This window comes from Barbus barbus (genome assembly GCF_936440315.1).
Source record: "Barbus barbus genome assembly, chromosome: 11".
Classification (NCBI taxonomy): domain Eukaryota; kingdom Metazoa; phylum Chordata; class Actinopteri; order Cypriniformes; family Cyprinidae; genus Barbus; species Barbus barbus.
Genome location: NC_136739.1, coordinates 10,279,141 through 10,300,057, shown reverse-complemented (window position 1 = coordinate 10,300,057; position 20,917 = coordinate 10,279,141). Strand labels below are relative to the sequence as shown.

At 37.4% G+C, this 20,917-nt stretch overlaps 1 protein-coding gene across 2 annotated transcripts in view; it reads left to right on the top strand.

The window, feature by feature from the left end:
* Window positions 1-13,504: 13,504 nt before the first annotated feature.
* The window catches only part of LOC306876618 (kalirin-like), a gene marked incomplete at its 3' end in the record, with an annotated part of 270,920 nt that continues 263,507 nt past the window's right edge, over window positions 13,505-20,917 (top strand). For both annotated transcript variants that reach the window (XM_079427930.1, XM_079427929.1), the window contains exon 1: window positions 13,505-13,712. In XM_079427930.1, the coding sequence (XP_079284056.1) occupies window positions 13,646-13,712 (67 nt within the window). In that variant the 5' untranslated portion in view covers window positions 13,505-13,645. The remainder of the gene's footprint in view (window positions 13,713-20,917) is intronic.

Here is a 20,917-nt window from a genome sequence, read left to right as displayed (position 1 = left end):
ATAGTAAGTATTATGTATCTAAAACACTGTATATTTAAAAGTTTGGGGTCAGTAAGATTTTTATTTTTTAATTTGCATTTGATTGATCAACAGTGACAGTATAAAGTCTTAAAATAAATTAAACTTTTGAACATCAAAGAAAAAGTATCAGGGCTTTCACATGAAAAAATAAATAAAATAAAAATGCAAGCAGCAAAACTCTTTGCAACACTGATAATCACTTGAAATGTTTCTTGAGCAGTAAATTAGCATATTAGAATGATTTCTGAAGGATCATGTGACACTGAAGACTGGAGTAATGATGATGAAAATTCAGCTTTGCATCACAGGAATAAACAGCATTTTAAATTATTCAGTCAGAAAACATTTTGACAGTTATTTTTCACAAATTTACTATTTTTACTGTTTGATTGGAAAGATTTAAAAGTTTGTGAAATCCAGAGAAAATTAATCTAATCTGTTAGCAGTACGTTAACACAGATTAAAGGTGCAATAGGTGATTGTCTTCAGAAACATTTTTTGTTATTCTGGTTGAAAGTCTCTTCACATGCTGTTAGCAATCATTAAGTTAAGTGGTCTAAATGTATTTATATATTCTGTGGAAGGCGTAGGACCAAGAAATGTCGGTCCGAGCATTTTAATTGGCTTTCCTACCTGCCTGTAAATGTATGTATTTACATACCTCTGCGCACCCTGTTCGTGCAGGCAACATACGTCATCAGCGCGTTCACACACTGTGCAGACAGAGCAAGAATGGCAGGCAAACATCAACAACCCGATCTTCCTTCCTGGTATTGTAGTAGTTTTACTAACTGTGCTATAAAGTTTTCTCACCGGTGAATGAACATGATGTAGCCCAGCGGTTCCCAATTCCAGTCCTCACACCCCCTCTGCTCTGCATATTATATCTCGCTTAGTTAACATATCTGATTCAGATCATCAGCTCGTTAGAAGAGAGCTACGTGCATGAACGGTGTTCCGATTGACATGATCCATACACAGTGTTCATTGCTCCCTACTCCCTGAGCAGGGGAAACCCATTTAAGTTTATTTCACTTCGGAGCATTCTTCACACACAGACGAAACTTACTAGAGAAGTGTGAAATAATATACTTCTGTAAATAAATACAATTTAAATTCACGTCTGGCACACTTTAATGCCCTTTGTATGGAACATATACGCTCGCTTTGAATTGGAATCATGGCGGAATATCTGGTGATGCCCACTTCCCAGGGCACTTATGAATTACGGTCGAACAGAACAACCATCGGACGTGATAAGATATACATATGAAATGTGCAGAGCGGGGAGGTATCGTTGTCTCTCTGGTATTCTGCTCTTTGAGCATATGTGCATTCAGGGGGTGTGACTTTGGACTGCGATTGCAGGGAGGGTGGGATCTTCACTTTCAGTGCTATCAGGACAAAGTTAGCATTTTCCGAGATCTCCTATTGCACCTTTAAGACTGAAAGTGAAAGCGAGGCTGATGGACGCATGACCAAATGTACCAGGGAACTGCACATGTTTCAGTGCAAACAGCTCATAAAGACTGATTTGACAACACCCCCGTAACCAGCTGCCCACTGCACAAACCCAACACCTGGCTCTGCACAGTGACACTGATTGGCTACCAGACTGTCAACAAAGCATAAAACAAGTCCTGATGCCTGTGACTCAGTAATGAGAGATTTTGAAATAAATATTACTGTGAGAAATATATGTTCTTGGATCTGATGTGTATCAGGATAGAGAGCGCCAGGCTATAGATCGCCTGTAACATGTGGAATGGCCATCTTGAGTATGTCTCTGTGTATTTGGGTATGTGTATGGATTTAGACTTAGGTTCTTCTGAATACAGAAAACACCTGCTGAAGTCTCCTACATGAGGGCTCTATAACATCGCCAGCGACATGGTCCTTCCTGTCGACATTGACTAATGACAGGACAGAAAGACTAGTGGAAAAAAACTGAAGTGACTGTGTGTCATGGAAAATAAGACTCTGAATGATGGCTTCAATATATCAGTGAACAAACTGATCAAACAGATATCTGTTGGTGTGAAGGAGCAGTCAGCCATTGATAATGAATACATAACAATTAAAGGAATAGTTCATACAAAAATTATGAAATTGCACTTACATAGACAAGCATTGCACGTACATAGAAAAAAGGAGATATTCATAAACCTGCTGATGATGTAGAGATATACAGAGTTCTTGAGAATCTTTACTGAACTGTTGCGCCACCTGGAGGATTTAAAGAAAGTCAAACAAAGTGTACAGCAATAAAGAACCTGTTAAATGCACCCTCAAAGACTGTGATTTCACCAAATGTTCTCTTTTGAAAGCTTGTAGTTTACATTATTTGGGTGTTTATTGTAAGCATGTGGAGGGTCTTATCTGCAAATGTGTTCCAGTAAGAGGAGGATCCTGATGCATCGGCTGCACTTCGAGGGACACAAAGCACCCACAGGAAACAGAAAGTAAACACTCTCTGGGAGAACTGCCCTGAACCGTAGACAAAACATCTGCCTGAAAAAGATAGAAAAATAGATGGACTGATAGAGGATTATACAGCATTTCTGTACATTTAAAGGGACAGTTCACTCAAAAATGAGGGTGAGGACATCATGGCAGAAGTGTACAGTTATGGCTTTAGTATTTATTTAAATTTTCATATGTTGAATTATTTAAAGACCCCCTGTGGTGAAAATTAAGTTTTTAATGTTGTTTATGTGACTCTGGTGTTTGTAATATGCCTAAAGACAAACAGTGTGCTGATTCATTATAATAAAATTGCAGTGTACCAAAGACAGTCTCAAAATTGCCCATTTCCTGCCATCACAAACATGTAACCCAATCCTGTCAACTTGTGGGGTGGTCACAGGCGTATCTGTTTATTTCTTGAATGCGATGGTCAATCAGAAGTGTTTCAGTTAGTCAGAATGCACTCAGTACTCAAAAAGTTGAATTATTGTTCAGCACTGACTTCTGCAAGTATCCTCTTATTTTAACAAAGTTTATAATATATAGCAAATTTATTTTATATAGCGAATTTGTTTTCTTTATTCACCTTGTGAAAAATAATTGTTTAACTGTATTGAATTTGCACTAGTGTTTTTTTTTTACATATTTTGAACGTTTATTTTGACAAATGTACTGCATTTTAGATACCAATATATAACTTTTAAGGTACTAATAGGCTCCCATAATAAGGTTGAATAAGGTACAAACATGTACCTTTTGAAAAGATATCACCCCAGCCCAGTGACAGCTTAGAGTGTTCAGCAGTACACTTTAACCATATTTTAACCATATTTTAAATACAATAAAATTATGCAATTACAAAGATAAACTCTAAAGCCCACATAAAGTCCAGCACTCTAAAGTCCAGATAATTGCATTTAATACATAAATGAACTTTAATACATTTTCATTTAATCAATTGCATATAATTGGGGGGGGGGGGGGGGGGGGGGGTGCATTCTCTTTGCACTTAAGTATATTATAGTAACCTACATTGAAGTACCTTTTAAAAAACATATGCAAAAATGTACTTTCCCCCCCCCCAAGAGAATCCACTTTAGTGTAGGGGAAACTACTTTTACACTAGTGTAGGGGAAACTACTTTGAAACTGTAATTTGTCATGCTATAAGCTTCCTCTGATATAGAATCGTCAGGTAAAAAAAAATAAAAAATAGTTAAGCTCCCTACTTCACATTACAAGTTAAAAAAATAATGATAAATAATCACAAAAAAAACAGTAACACTTTATTTTAGGGTATCTTAACTAGTTGTTAATTAGCATGTATATTAATAGAATATTAGCCATTTATTAGTAGTAATTAAGCACATATTAATGCCTTATTCTACATGACCTTATTCTACATTCTATCCTACCCAATACTATTAATAAGCAGCAAATTAGGAGTTTATTGAGGGAAAAGTCATAGTTAATAGTTAATAAGTGCATATAGTAGCTAAAAATAATACACTCAGGATAAAAACAGGAGAAATACAAACACTAACCACATTGCTATTAGCAAGGGAACTGATCAAGACACAGGTGACAATAAACAGTAACTAAGAAAACTAAAAATCTATTAGGGAAAACTAGGGAACAAAGAAAGCTTTGACTTGATGTCCCTTTTGGGACTTCAGGGCACTGGGACTTCTTTCTTGTATCTTCAGGCTCCACAGTTCAGATTTAATTGTCTTCCTGTTGGCTCTCGTAGTGGTTAGTGGTTTGATTCTTATTTATCTACTTATCACTGCAGTTCCCACAGAGATTTCCAGCCTGAGTCAGCAGTGCTGCCAGGTTTGATTACTTCTGATAACAGCCATGGTAAACTTGCTGATGTTACTTTCATACAGTAAAGTAATACAGTAGTCAAAAAGGTGAAAAATCTGTCATTATACACACACTGATGTTGTTGTTTTTTTTTTTACACAGCTCTTTGATTAAAACAAAAAATCATAGTGACCCTGTTTGTCAAAAACTACAAAATACCAAGCTTTAAACATGAATGAGTTGTGGAAGAGTAACCTGAAGCTGACCCTTTTGAAAAAAAGTACACTTTAGCATATTTAAAAAGAAAGGGGAAAAAACAGAGCACTTATTACAGAATAATGTATTAAAAAAAGACTGTAATGAATGTAATGTTTTTGACACTTAACTGCATGTGCATTGCAATTAAATAAAGTATTTTAAAGTTTAAATTAATAGTTAAAAAAGATTAAATTTATATTAAAAGCAGTTAGCTGAAACTTTTCAATCCCTTTACTGTAAGTAGGACATATTTCTTTACATGTAATATTGCAAATATTTTTATTATATGTATGTTTATTAAATGTATGTTACGTCCCAGTACGTATTTTCATTGTTATTTATTATTTTCTGGTACAAACGTGTTGTGCTTGGTGTCTCTCTCTCTCCCTCTGTTCTCTCTCAGGCTTAATCACCATCACCTGTAGCTCGTTATCAGAGCGTGCCTGTGACTGAGAGGGGTATATGATGGCAGTCCAGTGTTTGCTACAGAGAGACTCACTTCTCCAGACTGAACACTTTGGTGGATTGTTGGTTGTCCTCAGACCTTGAGTTGTGTATTAGCAAGTGGCTAATAGTGCTTCTGTGGTGAGCTGTGTCTGGAGATAATACCTGACCCTGATTTTGCTTTGTTGAAAATCCTAAAATAAGTAGCAGATTGTCACACTGCTCGGGGAGCAAGGAGCGAGAAGACAAGGAGAACGTTCTATCCTTCTTTATTGAAGCCAACACACGGAACGTGGAACTCGGGGGTAAGACAAACAATACCAGACATGGGAGACAGGGAGACACAGGGCTTAAGAACACTAGGGCTGTGTCCAAATTCAGGGTCTGCATCCTTCGGAGTACTCATTTGAAGGATGTTACGTCACAGCGCCGCGACGAAGGCTGTCCAAATTCGTAGGATCCTTCAAATGCGGCCCACAAATACGTCCTCCTTTTCCCCGAATTGGAAGGATGGGTGTGGTGGATCCTTTCCCGTCCTACCTATCCCATAATTCTTTTCGGCAGAGCGTAATGGCGGACGAAGCGAGCGGTAGAGGAGTGGGAGAGGAGTTTCTCTGACAAAACAAGCTAAAGTTTATGCTTCGGCTCAATGAATTTGTAGGAGAAATTAGTAGAATACTTAAAAACAAATTAAAATAGGCTATAATGGCTTACCTGGATGTGACTGTCTTGTAGTCTGATATAAAAAACTCTCCGACAACGAGCAAAGAAAGTATTTAATTTATCACGGTTGCTAGGCGACAGGATATGAGCAACGGGTAAGGGAGGGAACTGAAAGAAGGGTAGGCTGTCCAAATTCACAAACACCGACTTCCGGGTTTTGCGGACGTCGGAGGATCCCTCCTCCTTCAACCGGGTAGGAAGGATCCTAAGGAGGATGCAGACCCTGAATTTGGACACAGCCTAGGAAATCAAACGAGGAAGAACAGAAACAGGTGAGGAGTAATTAAACACAGGGCTGGGGACCAATTAACTAATAATGACTCTAAACGAGGAAAGGAACAGGAAGTCCAAATAAGGGCATAAGGAAACACAGGGACAGGGACTGATTATGTGCCCTGGGCACGGACTGATCAGTTGAAATTGCGGTCATTTCAAATATTTCAAGATTTTAAATAGCAATGGATTTTATCTACACTAAGGGAAAATAGCAGTATTTTTAGCGATATGTTATTTACACCAAGTGCAAATAGCTATAGATTGTATTAAATAATAGCAGGATTTTGTTGCAAAATAGTGGCAATTATCTGCACTTCAGTATTGTATTACATTATAAAACAGTATGCAATAATAACGTATTGAGTCTAAATTATCATTTTAATTCAGATTATTAAATGGTTACCACCTTATTGATACAATAAAGCCTTCTCTACACCTACCCTAACCCTACCCGATACTTTATTTTCAACATTTTGGTTATTTCTTTAATTTTTTATTAAAAATAAATGCCTTTACGATGTGATATGAGATTTGAAAAGGGAGAAAAAAAGTTCGGTAAAAGGCGGGTTTGAACCTGTCAAAAATACAACAAAATGCGCTTTACCATCTGCGCCACTGGAAATGTTGGATCATAGCCGGTTTTTATAATCTTGACAGTCCCTTTCACACGTTGGTGGGCGAAATTAGTGTAAATAGCCTCTGCCAAAAGGTGGGCTATTTGCACTGTAAGACACTCCATTTACATTATCAAAGAACATTATCATTGATTTAGCCAGAATTAAAGCACTCTCAAAAACTCCCATTAATCACTGAAGTTGCTTACATTGTGAAATTAATATCTTGCTTACATCGTACGCACTTCTGCACTTTGTTGTTTCTGATGAGGGAAACAGCAGAGAGCAGAATTCATTCATGGAGCGCGCGTGTTTCAGCGACGACTCTTCTGGACGCCTCTTATTGGCCATTGTACTCATAAGCTCAACAGAATCATGTGTGATTGGTTATATTGCGCAGTGCTGTAGAAAAACGCGGCTGTCTTTGGCTCCGTGCCAGCCAGCGAAGATGAGCGAACACAGATTTTAATTTAGCAGCAGATGATGTGCCGCACTGAATGATCTAATCGCACCGGTGTGATCGTTTATTAAATATAAAAAATATTCTTCGGCTTTTTTTTGTTTTGCTTTTTGGGGCACGGTTGAAATCGCTTTCTGGGAGTAGCGGTATTTCGTCTGGGCCCCCCTCTGGTCCAGTGCCCTGGGCACGTGCCCAGTAGGCCCATACGTTAATCCGTCCCTGCACAAGGAGCACGTGGAGAAACAAGACACAGGAAAACAAAGTCTGGCACAGATAATATATATTTTTTCTGCATATTGGTGTGAGTTAAAAGGGAAGCTGTAGGGAGAGATTGCCTATTTCTTTGGATACTACTTTCATCCCTGTTTTTAGTTCAGTTAAGGAGTTGAGGGAAGTTTTGTTATTTCTCTTTTCTTTTGGGCATTTGATGCAAGTTAGCTGCTCCTAAAATTAGGTAGTTAATGGTTTTGTTTGTTATTTTAGGCCTTGCTCTCTCCTGAGCCATTGCTCCCTATCTACTTATGTTAAACGTCTTGTGCTTTCTTTTTGTAAATAAATCTAAATTTTTATATATCTGAATTGTTGTCTTCACTCTGGGACAGAGGACTGAAGTGTGTTCTTGCCGGTTTCTTTTTTAATTTTATGCTTTTTCCTTTGCTACTTCCCCTCCCAATCCCCTAGACAGGAGGGGAATGTACCATGAAACATGGTACAACAAGTGTACTGCCGAATGTACTGACGAGCATTTATAGTAAATTAAAATGTACTTTAGTTTCATTTCTATTGAAACTTGTACTTAAATAAATTAGTAGTTACACATTTGTAATGATGAATTAGAAATTCAGTACATTTAAAATAACTTTATATTTATTTATTTTTGAAAATCATGCTGTAGTTAACATTATAATGAATGTTGCTCATTATGTCCAGTATGCTAGTCAACACATTAAAATAAGTGTACTTCAAAGCATGACAAAAGATTATTAAAGCATAATTACTTTTGTTTAACATGTACTTTAACATGCAATATTATATTAATGCAGTTTTTTAAGTTTGCTTTTAAGAATTGATTTATTCAGTACAGTTTACATTCAATACAGTTAAAGGCAAGTACTAAGTACAAAAACTAAACAAAACTGAAATTTTGTTGCCGTTTAACATGATTGACAGAAATAAACCTGACCACACATTTTACAATAGGCAAGGCCGCTGTTACGAACTTGAAAGTCTGGGTTAGTTCGCAACACTTAGAAAAATAGATTATTATCTGGGTAGATTGAACCAAGCAGAGAAATGACCATAAACAAGGATAAAGCTTGATTGCAAGTGATTTATTACATAAAGCCAAAGCCACAAGAATATGAATGAGATGCACTATTTACAACTGCTGGAATGATTCAAGGTTCACATTTTGAATTCTCTCTACCTTGTTTAGCGTCATATTCTATTGTTTGAAATACAGGAATGTCGCATAAAGCACTTCTATCACCTTCTGGAAATTCCCTGCTGGTTCTGTTAGCCAGCTCACCTTTATGGTGGGATGGGAATGATTCAAGAGACACAGAGACCATGGCGGCACAACAGTTTCTAAATTTACATTTTAAAAAGGTGAGGGACGTGGTTGCAGTATACAGTCACAGGGCTTTGATTTCCTAGTTACAGTTTTAAAAGTAAATCCAATTAATTTAGATGTTACCACATGAAGCACATTTATGTAGGTTACAATTTTTTTTTTTTTTTTTTATTGTACGGCAGATACTGCTTGTTGTAGAATTGGCTGTGCACTGACATTCTTATTTTGATCAATATGAATGAGCAAGGTTTTTATGGGAGTTTTATGGTTAGTTGTTTGTGAAGATTTGTCAACCTTGAGAGTGCAGATTAAGAGTTAAAAACCCGAATGATAGCTATATTAGCTTCCACACTAACAGATGACAACGATAAGTTTATTATTATTTAAATGCTCAACCTCTTTATAGTCAGGTGGATTCTGACTGGCTGTGTTTGTCTTTATTATCTGGAAAAAAAAAATTGACTATAAACCATATTTGTTTGTCTGTGTTGTTATCGTTATAATTATGGTGTGGGCACTGCTATTCTCACAGAATTAGAATGATTATTAAAACTTTAGTCATATTTATAGTCACAATATAGTACTTCATATTGAACATTATAGTCATCATAATTGATGTAAACAGGAGTTTATAGTAATATATTTAACATTTTACACACACGCACTCATTCACTTCAATATATTAAAACACTATTAAACAAAGAAGGTAAAACTGCTGTGATGAACATGATGAGAAACAACTGTATCAAGGGGAGAATGAGAGAAAGAGTGAACAGATGTTTGTGATTAAACACTTCTCTGTGCTCACTGTTCTCTGAGTAATATTGAATAAGTAAATATTATTTGTATAGCGCTTTTAACAATGCAAATTGTGTCAAAGCAGCTTTACATCAGCTTGATATGAATGAATGAATGAATGTCATTCTCCACTGGCCAGACAAAATATCACCCAATAACACTAAACTCATCTGGGGAGCCATTTGGTACGGTCCATTCCTCAACACCTGACCATAAACATGTCATTGCTTCTGTTCAGCACGGCTCATCTCTCACAGGGAACAGATATGGGTCAGCACTCATTTTAAGCTTCCCATATACTGGAGTTTTATGGCGTGAAAACTGTGCTGAAGAAAACCAAAGCATAAAGAAAGTCACTTGATAAGCACTAGAGTGTTCGATTCACTCTCTTAACTTTCTCAGAAGTCCATCTGCTTCAAAAAATACCTTTAGTTTAAAAAATATAAAGCTGATTACTCATATTATCATTTTATTTGAATATTGCAGTATTTTGTCAGAGATTTCACCTAGATAGACTCTAGTGTGTGATGTGCTTGTATAATTCTGGCATTTAAACAGCTAAACCATCTGCTGAATGTTTGAGTTATAGGGGCCTGTAGGGTGGCTGAAGGAAGCTGGTATTGTGCCCACTTAGAGTCAGCTAACAACAGATCTCCTGGCACACACACACACACACACACACACACACACCCTCACTCACTCACTCACTGTAGAATACACTGCCAAAAGTGTCCATGGTGCATTGGTCTTGATCAAAAACAGGATATGCTGTATATATATATATATATATATATATATATATATATGAGGACTGCATTTGATTATAAAACGTTATGTACTGTATGCACAGTATGTCTAATGAAAAATAAATAAATTAACCATGATTTGCAAGAGAAATATGTCTGAGTGAAATTACTAGTATGCTTTTTTTTATTTGTTTTTTACAAGATTTACTTACTCAACTTTAAATACAAAAGTGTTTAGATCATAATAAATAAAAAAAAAGATCAGATTATCATCATAGGCAAAATTATACATGAAAAATAGAAATTAAGAAGAAATTAAGTCAATGAGGGGCTATTACAGTTCATACTGGCATATAGTTTTTACCGAGCCTTTGTACTAGTTTTACATACAGGTCCTTCTCAAAAAATTAGCATATTGTGATAAAGTTCATTATTTTCTGTAATGTACTGATAAACATTAGACTTTCATATATTTTAGATTCATTACAACACAACTGAAGTAGTTCAAGCCTTTTATTGTTTTAATATTGATGATTTTGGCATACAGCTCATGAAAACCTCTCTATCAAAAAAATCTCTCAAAAAATTAGCATATTTCATCCGACCAATAAAAGAAAAGTGTTTTTAATACAAAAAAAGTCAACCTTCAAATAATTATGTTCAGTTATGCACTCAATACTTGGTTGGGAATCCTTTTGCAGAAATGACTGCTTCAATGCGGCGTGGCATGGAGGCAATCAGCCTGTGGCACTGCTGAGGTGTTATGGAGGCCCAGGATGCTTCGATAGCGGCCTTAAGCTCATCCAGAGTGTTGGGTCTTGCGTCTCTCAACTTTCTCTTCACAATATCCCACAGATTCTCTATGGGGTTCAGGTCAGGAGAGTTGGCAGGCCAATTGAGCACAGTAATACCATGGTCAGTAAACCATTTACCAGTGGTTTTGGCACTGTGAGCAGGTGCCCGGTTGTGCTGAAAAATGAAATCATCTCCATAAAGCTTTTCAGCAGATGGAAGCATGAAGTGCTCCAAAATCTCCTGATAGCTAGCTGCATTGACCCTGCCCTTGATAAAACACAGTGGACCAACACCAGCATCACTGACTGTGGGTACTTGACACTGGACTTCAGGCATTTTGGCATTTCCCTCTCCCCAGTCTTCCTCCAGACTCTGGCACCTTGATTTCCGAATGACATGCAAAATTTGCTTTCATCCGAAAAAAGTACTTTGGACCACTGAGCAACAGTCCAGTGCTGCTTCTCTGTAGCCCAGGTCAGGCGCTTCTGCCGCTGTTTCTGGTTCAAAAGTGGCTTGACCTGGGGAATGCGGCACCTGTAGCCCATTTCCTGCACACGCCTGTACACGGTGGCTCTGGATGTTTCTACTCCAGACTCAGTCCACTGCTTCCGCAGGTCCCCCAAGGTCTGGAATCGGTCCTTCTCCACAATCTTCCTCAGGGTCCGGTCACCTCTTCTCGTTGTGCTGCGTTTTCTGCCACACTTTTTCCTTCCCACAGACTTCCCACTGAGGTGCCTTGATACAGCACTCTGGGAACAGCCTATTCGTTCAGAAATTTCTTTCTGTGTCTTACCCTCTTGCTTGAGGGTGTCAATGATGGCCTTCTGGACAGCAGTCAGGTCGGTAGTCTTACCCATGATTGCGGTTTTGAGTAATGAACCAGGCTGGGAGTTTTTAAAAGCCTCAGGAATCTTTTGCAGGTGTTTAGAGTTAATTAGTTGATTCAGATGATTAGGTTAATAGCTCGTTTAGAGAACATTTTCATGATATGCTAATTTTTTGAGATAGGAATTTTGGGTTTTCATGAGCTGTATGCCAAAATCATCAATATTAAAACAATAAAAGGCTTGAACTACTTCAGTTGTGTTGTAATGAATCTAAAATATATGAAAGTCTAATGTTTATCAGTACATTACAGAAAATAATGAACTTTATCACAATATGCTAATTTTTTGAGAAGGACCTGTAGCTCTAATTAACGATTTGATGCTATGCACACTTCATCAGCTGAAATGTCCTTTGAGACATTAACAAATAAGGCGCACAGTGTCTCTGAACGACTCAAAATAATTGATTTTAACTGTGATATTTAGTGTCATTCACCAGGGGGCAGTAAATCCTCAATTTTTATTCTTCCACAAGTCTGTTTAGCAGTTGGTTTGAAAGGTTCTAAATAATCAAAATGTTATTTTAAAATGCATTTCATGAAATGTATTTGAAATATTAATCCTACATCAAAAAACAAAACAAAAACTAAATTCCTTCAAATGAAATTACATTATTTCCCCATTATTAGCTAGTATTGCCCATGAAGTAATAAGAGCCATACCATTAATGTCATTAATGCAGTATAGACATTTTATTTTTTTAAAGTAACAGCGCATATGAACGTGTGTGTACAACACAAACCACACGTGCACTCGTGCTTCCTATTTATTATGAAAATACAAGTTCTCATCAATAGCCCGAAGAGTGCAGGGGGCGTGATATTTCACAGAGGGAGGGTACACACACACACACACACATTTCCCTTCTTCTCGCGCTGCATCCCGTCTGACACACTCAGGCTGGCGCGCCGCTTTGTGTTGAGCTAGTCCGACTCATTTCCGCGAATCGGTTCTTTTGAACAGTTCATTTAAATGGAGAGATTCAAGAAAAGATTAATCGGTACTTTTACGTCACACCCGTACCCAAGTGTCAAGTGAACATTTTAAAATCTTTAAACAATACCTGCCAATGTATGCAACGCAATTGTTTATTCTGTTTTATTAAGCCAGCCTACATTAATTCACGTTGGCCTACAGTCTTGTGTTTTTTTTCACTTTGCTGCCCCGCACTAAATTAGATTAACATTAAGTCCTGTTTAATTTGCTTTTCTTTGCAAATTGAAAATACCGCTGTGACAAATGCTAATTCTCTTAAGCTATTTGCAGAAATAGCCTACCTAAGCGTCATGTTTCTAATAGTTAGTTACAATGTTTTGCAATCTCTTTGCCCTTTGTGTGATGCTGTTACACCACGCATAAGTTGTTTCCTGCACAAATTCGGCTATTTCTTAACTCTATTCAATGGGGCGCTTACTTTGCGCCCCATTGATCAACCCGAGCAATTGGATCATGTTCAGCGGCACTTGACTCAGTTCGAGTCGGACAGACCAAAACAACAATTCGATGCTTTTGAGAACCGCTCCGACCGGATCAGACCTTTTCGCGAAAGAATCGATCAGTCCAATTGGTGAACTGGTTCAAAAGAACCGACTCATAAGAAGCGAAAAGAGCGATCTAAGGAGGAGAGGCGCATCTGGAGACAATAGAAGGCAATGCAGAGCTGTGCTTTGTCGCTCTGATCGAGGGCTGTGGCATCAAAACACAGAAATATAGAGATGATGGAGCGCTGAATCTGGATATATTTCCCGTTATCTTGAACTGTGAGATCTAAGAGGAAAGATGAGTTCTGCTGAAGCGGCGGAGGACGGACCCAGTGATTCAGACACGGATGCCTTTTTCAAAACAGGTACGATGAGAGGAGAGATGGAGAGACCGTGATCTCTGAAGAAACGCTTGCTCATATTGGCGCACTTAGTCTTATTTTTCATCCTTTCTTCATGACGGTTAACTTAAGTTCAATGTAGGCTATTCCTCTTTAATTTACCAAGTGCTCATTGTATTTATTTTCATAGTTATTTAATAATATTTTATTCAATTTTCTTTTTTTAATTGTTTTTTTTTTTTCTCGTTTATTCAGTTTTGTTATTTGATTTTATTTCGTTTATTTGGCGCTGTTTTGGCAATGCAGTTTTTGTTTGTGAAGCACACTAAATTGAAACTGCATTTAGATATAGACCTTTTAAGAAACTCAAAAGGAGGTTGAGGAAAAAGATGAAAGCCGAAGTTAAATAGAAACTAATGGGATAAATTATGGCATTATGTGATTTAAGGATGTTTGATGTGCAGTATGCGTGATTAGGATGCCGAGCATTAGTACCGTTATCCTGTTTGGATTGACAGCTATAATGAGCTTTAGCCCTAGTCTGAAAGCCCAGCCATATCTCTTGAACAGCACCATATAACTACTTGATAACTTCTCATGCATTATTTCTCAGGATTGTGGTTATCAATGTGTATGCTGCAGTAGACACAATGGCTGGTTCGTTGCCATATATTAGGTCTGACTTAGTGTCAAATCACTGTCACTTGTGTGTACTTAACTGGGCTTCATGCTGGGCTCATGAGACAGTGATTGGAAAGAAGCTAATTACAAACACACCTCTGTTTAATGGGTCATTTATCTAAAAGCTCATTGCTTGTGAGTGTTGGAAGTGGCACAAAGTTTTTTTCTGGGATGTGTGCTTTTCCCCAGTTTGAGGGAGGCTTTAGCTAAATTGCTTAGAAATCAGCCTTTTCTGTAAGATCTTGGTCTTTGAAAGATTAGTCAATGAAGTCAGACTAAGATTCTGTAATTATTGCCACATGCCCATTTATAACAAGCAAATTCCTTGTATTTCAACCATTTATGTTGCTCTTATTGTCTTTGCAAAGTGGACATAAATATTTATGTGTATGTTGAGTTGAGTGCAGTTGTCACCGTTGACGTACGGGGTCAGAATAGAGGCAAGAACTCATATCATGTGCAGTGTTTCTGGAGATTACAGAGAGGAAATGGCTGGTAGAAATGCTAATGTTTAAGTAAGTGGTCCAAGGCTGTAAGACCCCTGCTGAGGAGTGATGCATAAACCCTGCAGCTTTACACAGCGGGCTATAGGTCAGGATTCTGGTACACTACACTCACTCTCTCTCACACACACACAAACAGAACACACATCTACACACACTGCATAACGCAAATCACAAACTTTTTTTCCCCCATTTGTTACAGTGGTGCTGCCTTTATTTCTGTCTTTTGAATGTGAGTGTGGTTCAAGGTGAGGTTCTTTGGAGGAAGTGTTTGAATTATCTCAGTTTTTGAGCTGAAGGTCATATTTGCAAGCACAAGCTGATAAATAACAAAGAGGTTCAGAAAAAAACCCACACACTACAGAAAGAATAATAGTTGGTACTCACGGATGTTGGAAGTGTGGAAATGTTGACAGATTGAAACAGATTTTTGCATTTTCTGAAGGTTCTCTTTCATGGTTTTGCAGAGCTTGCTGCCATAATAAAGTGCTGCTGGTGGCTGCCAGGGTGTTGTTTTGTGGTTGATAGTGTGTTCAAGGTGACCACAACAAAGTCTCTATAATATTCCAACCTGATTTCATGGGAAAGCATAGTTATTTTATGAGGTGCCGAATTTGTATGAATTTGTGCAATGTGAATCATATGAAAACAATTTTTGGAAAAACATAAAGCATGAAGGTCCACTCCTAAAAATAACCATGACTGGGGTGTAAACTAGCCACCGTTTCACCAAAATGTAATATAGTTACAAATTACCATGGGATTGTTTTGGATATTCTGGTATTCCTCCATCAATGTCAATGGTATTTTTATTTCATCTGCTTTGTACGTAAATCCAATCACAAAGTAATAGCAAACTTCCTCAACAAGCTGGACGATTTAGATATCGCTCATGTCTGTAGCACAAATAGTTCACCATCAGTGCCATGGCAATGTATAAGCAATACTCAGTCTTTTTCTCACCTAGAACTTCAGAGCAAGTGAAGAACAAAGCAGGCTATTTTTAGGCCTGATCATAAAGACATTGTTGAGTTGTGCAGAGCATTGGTTTTGAGATCTCCAATGCCAATTATTTGCAGATGTTTGGAGGTCTGGGTGAGGTATCAAAGAGCAGAGGGGTTTTTACTGTGGTTTTACCCAGTGGAAGAAAGGACATCTGCTTGCTGAACACAGCCTTTGGCCGTCATCAATAGATATACAGATAGATCCGGGCAGCCCGTGCCCCTGGGGCCAACAAAAAGACTGGAGGTTATGGTTATAATGGAGGAAGAGAGGGACTGAGTGAATGGGACCATAAATCCTCTCTCTTCTGCCACGTCCAGTTGTAGTGGGTGTTTGCCCTCCTAGAGAAAAGACGTTACGTGGCTGAGTGAACAGTAATCCATTCACAAGCGCCACACTCAGCGATCTGAAGAGGGTTTTATACCTTCAGCCACATATGGCTCACACGCTGCATGTGTATTCAGTATTTATGGTTAGATTAACTTCTATACCAACACAGAACTATGTGCCCTTGTGAAAAATAAGCACGCTTTAGCACACTTTCAAACAGAGTTTTTATTATGGAAATAAATTTAAAAGAATATACTTTATATTGGAATATATTACAACCAAATGAACAGTTTATAGTTTAATTTAGGTTCTATTTTGAGTGCTTTTGTAAGTACATCTTTTCTTGTAATTTCATAATTATTTCTATTGTTTATGAAAAAAGTGTACTATTGAATGTACTTATTTAAGATTAACTTAAATCTTTAGTTAACCATTTAAAGTCATTTGAATCTTGTATGTCATGTATTTAAATAGTTACACATTTCCAGTCAAAAAGTTGCTATTCACTTTAAATATTATAATTGAATATCATGCTACAGTTTAAATTATTATTAAGCATATTATGTCAAAATTAATGTACTTCTTAAAATTATGACAAAATATTATTGAAACAATTATTTAAAATGTACTAATTTAACATTATATTTAACATTTTAATAACATTAAATCATTACTATTAAATTATTTGCAAGTGCAGTTTTTTTAACAACACACTTTTAAGGTTTGAAGTACACTACAAGTGCACAATCAATACAATTAACTTTGCTTTTTCACAAGTGTGGCTCTTTATTATTAGATAACTGTTCCCTGACCCTGTGAACACATGAATATGAGTCACTACAGTTCTGAGTACATTGATTTGGTTCATATTCTTGGTATAAAGAAGTTAGTTGCTGAGAAACTAGAGAACGACCTCTCTCCTCTCATAATAATTGTTGATTGTCATATTTGCACCCCTCCTTTGTTATCCTTCCTGTTATAAGCTGTTACTTCCTTCTGAAGTCCTCTTTAGCACTGCTTATTAAACATTATATGACTGTGTAAAACTGGCTCACAAAATCAGATGAGGCAAATCATGCATTGATGAAATGAGCGATTGTTTTTGTAAAGCATCTGTGTTCTATTGTCTTCTGTAAAAGCGGTTATTAATTCATTACATAATCAATCACCTGATCAATACATTGGGTGGAGGTAGGCCAGGCTTTAAGGGCCATGAAGAAGATTATTTGCTAATCCTGTCTGGAAGTGTTGCATTGGTTTTGACAGGGTTTAGTGAAGGCTTTGTTCTGCATGCAGCAAAGATCTGATTTCTTGGCGCATCCAACTCAAATCGATTTAGTTGTTTGTTGTCTGAACTGAAACTGAAAAAAAAGTGTTTTTTTACTAAATTGATCCAAACCTCATTTATATGTGGTTTGAAATCCGATTAAAAATGAATTTCCGGATTTTTGAAAGTAAAAAGTCGGTCCAGACCGTAACATCGTAGCTTTCACTGTGTAATGAATTGCGATAGAGTTCATATAAGCATGCATGTCTGTTATGCTTATGTTGTTGATGTGCCTCTGTAGTTTATGTCATGCTCTCTTACGTCTCTTGACATTGTACTGACGCTTACATCATAACTAAGGCAACTGATGTAGAAACACCAGATATTGACTAAACTGAATGAACAAATGATCTGCTTTCATCAGTGCAGACAGTCAAACCTTGATTTGTGACGAGAACTTTGATAACCTTTAGCAACAATGAGCATTTTGCCATTACTGACAATTTTTTTTTGGCAAACCTTTGGCAAATATGTGCCAGTAGCAGGAAAGATTTATGATAAACCTGTGGCAGTAATGGACAAAAAAGTGTTGTTGTACTTTTCACTAAAGTAAAAATTATTATTGGAAAACTATGACAAAACATCCTGAATGACTGTCACATTTTCAACTCACACCCAATATAACTGTTCTGACCTAAACATTTTGGAAATTTAGATTTGAAAATCAAATTGGATTTCTGCGTAGTGTGAGCAAAGTGCAAGAGCTTAGCTATGAGGGAGAGCTAATGAGAATTAAAGACACTGGGTTGTGTGAGAATCTGTGTGTATTTGAACAGTCTGTTGTGGGCAGCTGTTTGATGGTGTTGCCCTGAGGACTGATTTCCTCTGCGAGTGATATGGATACACACTGTAATCATATGCAGACCATATGAGCATACTCTCCTTTCTTTTTCTCATGGAGAGTATGCATTTATTCAGGGCAATAAAACAGTTAAAGAATTGCAGGGATGGTATCTCCTGGTATTAAATATGTTTTGAAGCCTCTTACCATATGATTTGGTCTTAAAGCATTCATGAATCAGCCTTTATCCTCTAAACATGATGCTGTCCTGATGGTGCAGTCCTGGTTTGGTTTTTGGCAGATCTGGATCTGTTTCCACTCAGTGTAGTCAGAAGGGAAAAGTGGAAATTGGCTTTGGCAAGTAAATAAAGTGTACTCGCCAGTTGGCCAGTCACTGTTATAATGCTGCTATTGACATAATGACCTGTGCTGTTTGCTGTAAATATACAAGAGAAGAATAGCAGCATAATTATTTTGTAATGTGATATACATTCCAATGATAAAGTGTGGGTTGCGATTTCAATTTTAAGATTTTTTTATGTTTTCAAAAGAAGTCTCTTATGCTCACCAATTTTTTTATTGTCAAAAACCATCATAGTGGGAAATATCATTACAATTTAAAACATAGTCATTTGATATGGTGCTCAAGAAACAATTTTCATTATTATTAATGTTGAAACAATTTTGCGGCTTAATTTTTCAAATTGTTTTTATTGCATAGAAAATTCAAAATAACAGCATTTATTTTAAATATATTTTTTAACAATGTAAAAGCTTTTGTAATTGAATGCATGTATTACTATTTCAGAGATAACTTTTAATTTAACATATAAGGGACTATTTTAAGAAACACTGTCATGAAAATATACTCTCTTTTCAAACCTAAATTTTAATATACATGCTTTGCTTGAATGATTCTATATCTGTTCATGTGTGCATGAGACAAGGCTGGAAACTGCAGATAAAATCCTACAATGCCACAGCATGATTCAGCCTGATTAGACTGACACACAGTACGAGACGCGCACAGCCGGTGCTGGAAAAAGCCTTGGCTTCCTGCCAAAGTGTGTGTGTTTGTGCGTGTATGTGTGAACACCCCTATCCCCCACACCACGCTGTCTGTGCCCCACTCGTGGGCTCCAGTGTGAGGTAGAACAATAGAGCATGATGCTCCAGCATCAGCACACACACAATACACTCAAATGACAGCCAGCATGTTTCTGTCTGGCACATCACCTCTTCTGCCTTTCATTTCTTGTGGTTTTCTGTTTTCCAGTTTGCATTTTCCATCCCTTTAATGTCTTTACCTCTCTCCATCTCTCTTTCACACACACACACACACACACACACACACACTTTTGTCTAGCTAACACATACTAGACTTCAATTGTTTTATATAAAGATCACAATTATGACTTCAGACTAACCAAACACAAACCTCACCCACATTTTCTTCTAAATCAGGACATCCCCAAACTCACTTCTGGGGATACATTTGTCCACAAACTGTATAAGGAATCACACACACATTGTTAAGTAATTACACACACTTACCAAAAGTTTGCCAAATGAGGAAGTGTCCAGGAGATTTTAATTCACTTCTGGGGACAATTTTAGCTTTTTAGTTTGCCCTTAACTAGAGCTATAAGTAACCCCTAACCCCAACACACACACACACACACACAGTTGTAGTGTGGCAGATGGCTAATTGGCCGGTTAGAGGCAGTGGGTTTATAGCGCGAGTGAGAGCAGATTCGAGTGGATTATAGAGTCATGATATGACGTTGAGGGAGATGGGCTTTAGTGAGAAGGATCCCCATTTCCGCAGTCTGTTCCTGCGCTATGTAAGCGTGGACGGACACTTAGCACTGCAGGCTAATGGAGTCAGATCTCATTAGCTGATCCTCGGCTTTGAATGAGGCTTTTAGATGGATTGAGGGAACTATTCCCTGGAGGCATGTGAGTCTGCAACTGTGCTCCACTGATAAAGATGCTGCTCCACTCGCCATTCCAACAGCTAATTCTGCTTATTCCTAATGTACAATGGCAGATTACACATGCAAATTTCAACTACATTTCTCACCTGCAGGCCTTTAAAAGGCCCAATGATAAATCAGACCAAAGGTGATGTGTGCACTGATTAAACGGTAAAATACATTTCAATGTTCCATTCATTGCATTCATTTTGAACCAATCACCTGAGATGCTCAACAGGTACTCACTAGAGCTAAGAAAATGACTTCATAACAGCTCTAATTGGCTTAAGAATGCATACAATTTATCACATTATGCTTAAGCCCGGTTTAACCCTATAAGGGTGTTTCACACTTTAAATGGTTAACCCTGGGTCATCCTAAACTCTGGGTTAACGTTACTTGCATATTTGCAGCGTCAACAGGTATGACTGGATAAATGCAGCACATGGGTGGTTTAAATAACCAGCTTGTGTTGCGCTTTTGCATCAGTGAGAAAAAATGTTGACATGCAGGCTGTTTTACAGCACACAGGGTTCCTGTGACTGTACAAAGTTTGAGGGTTTCATAACCCCATGTTATGATTCGCCCTCCTGAATTACAAAGGTAAAACTCTCTACCCAGGGTTAAAA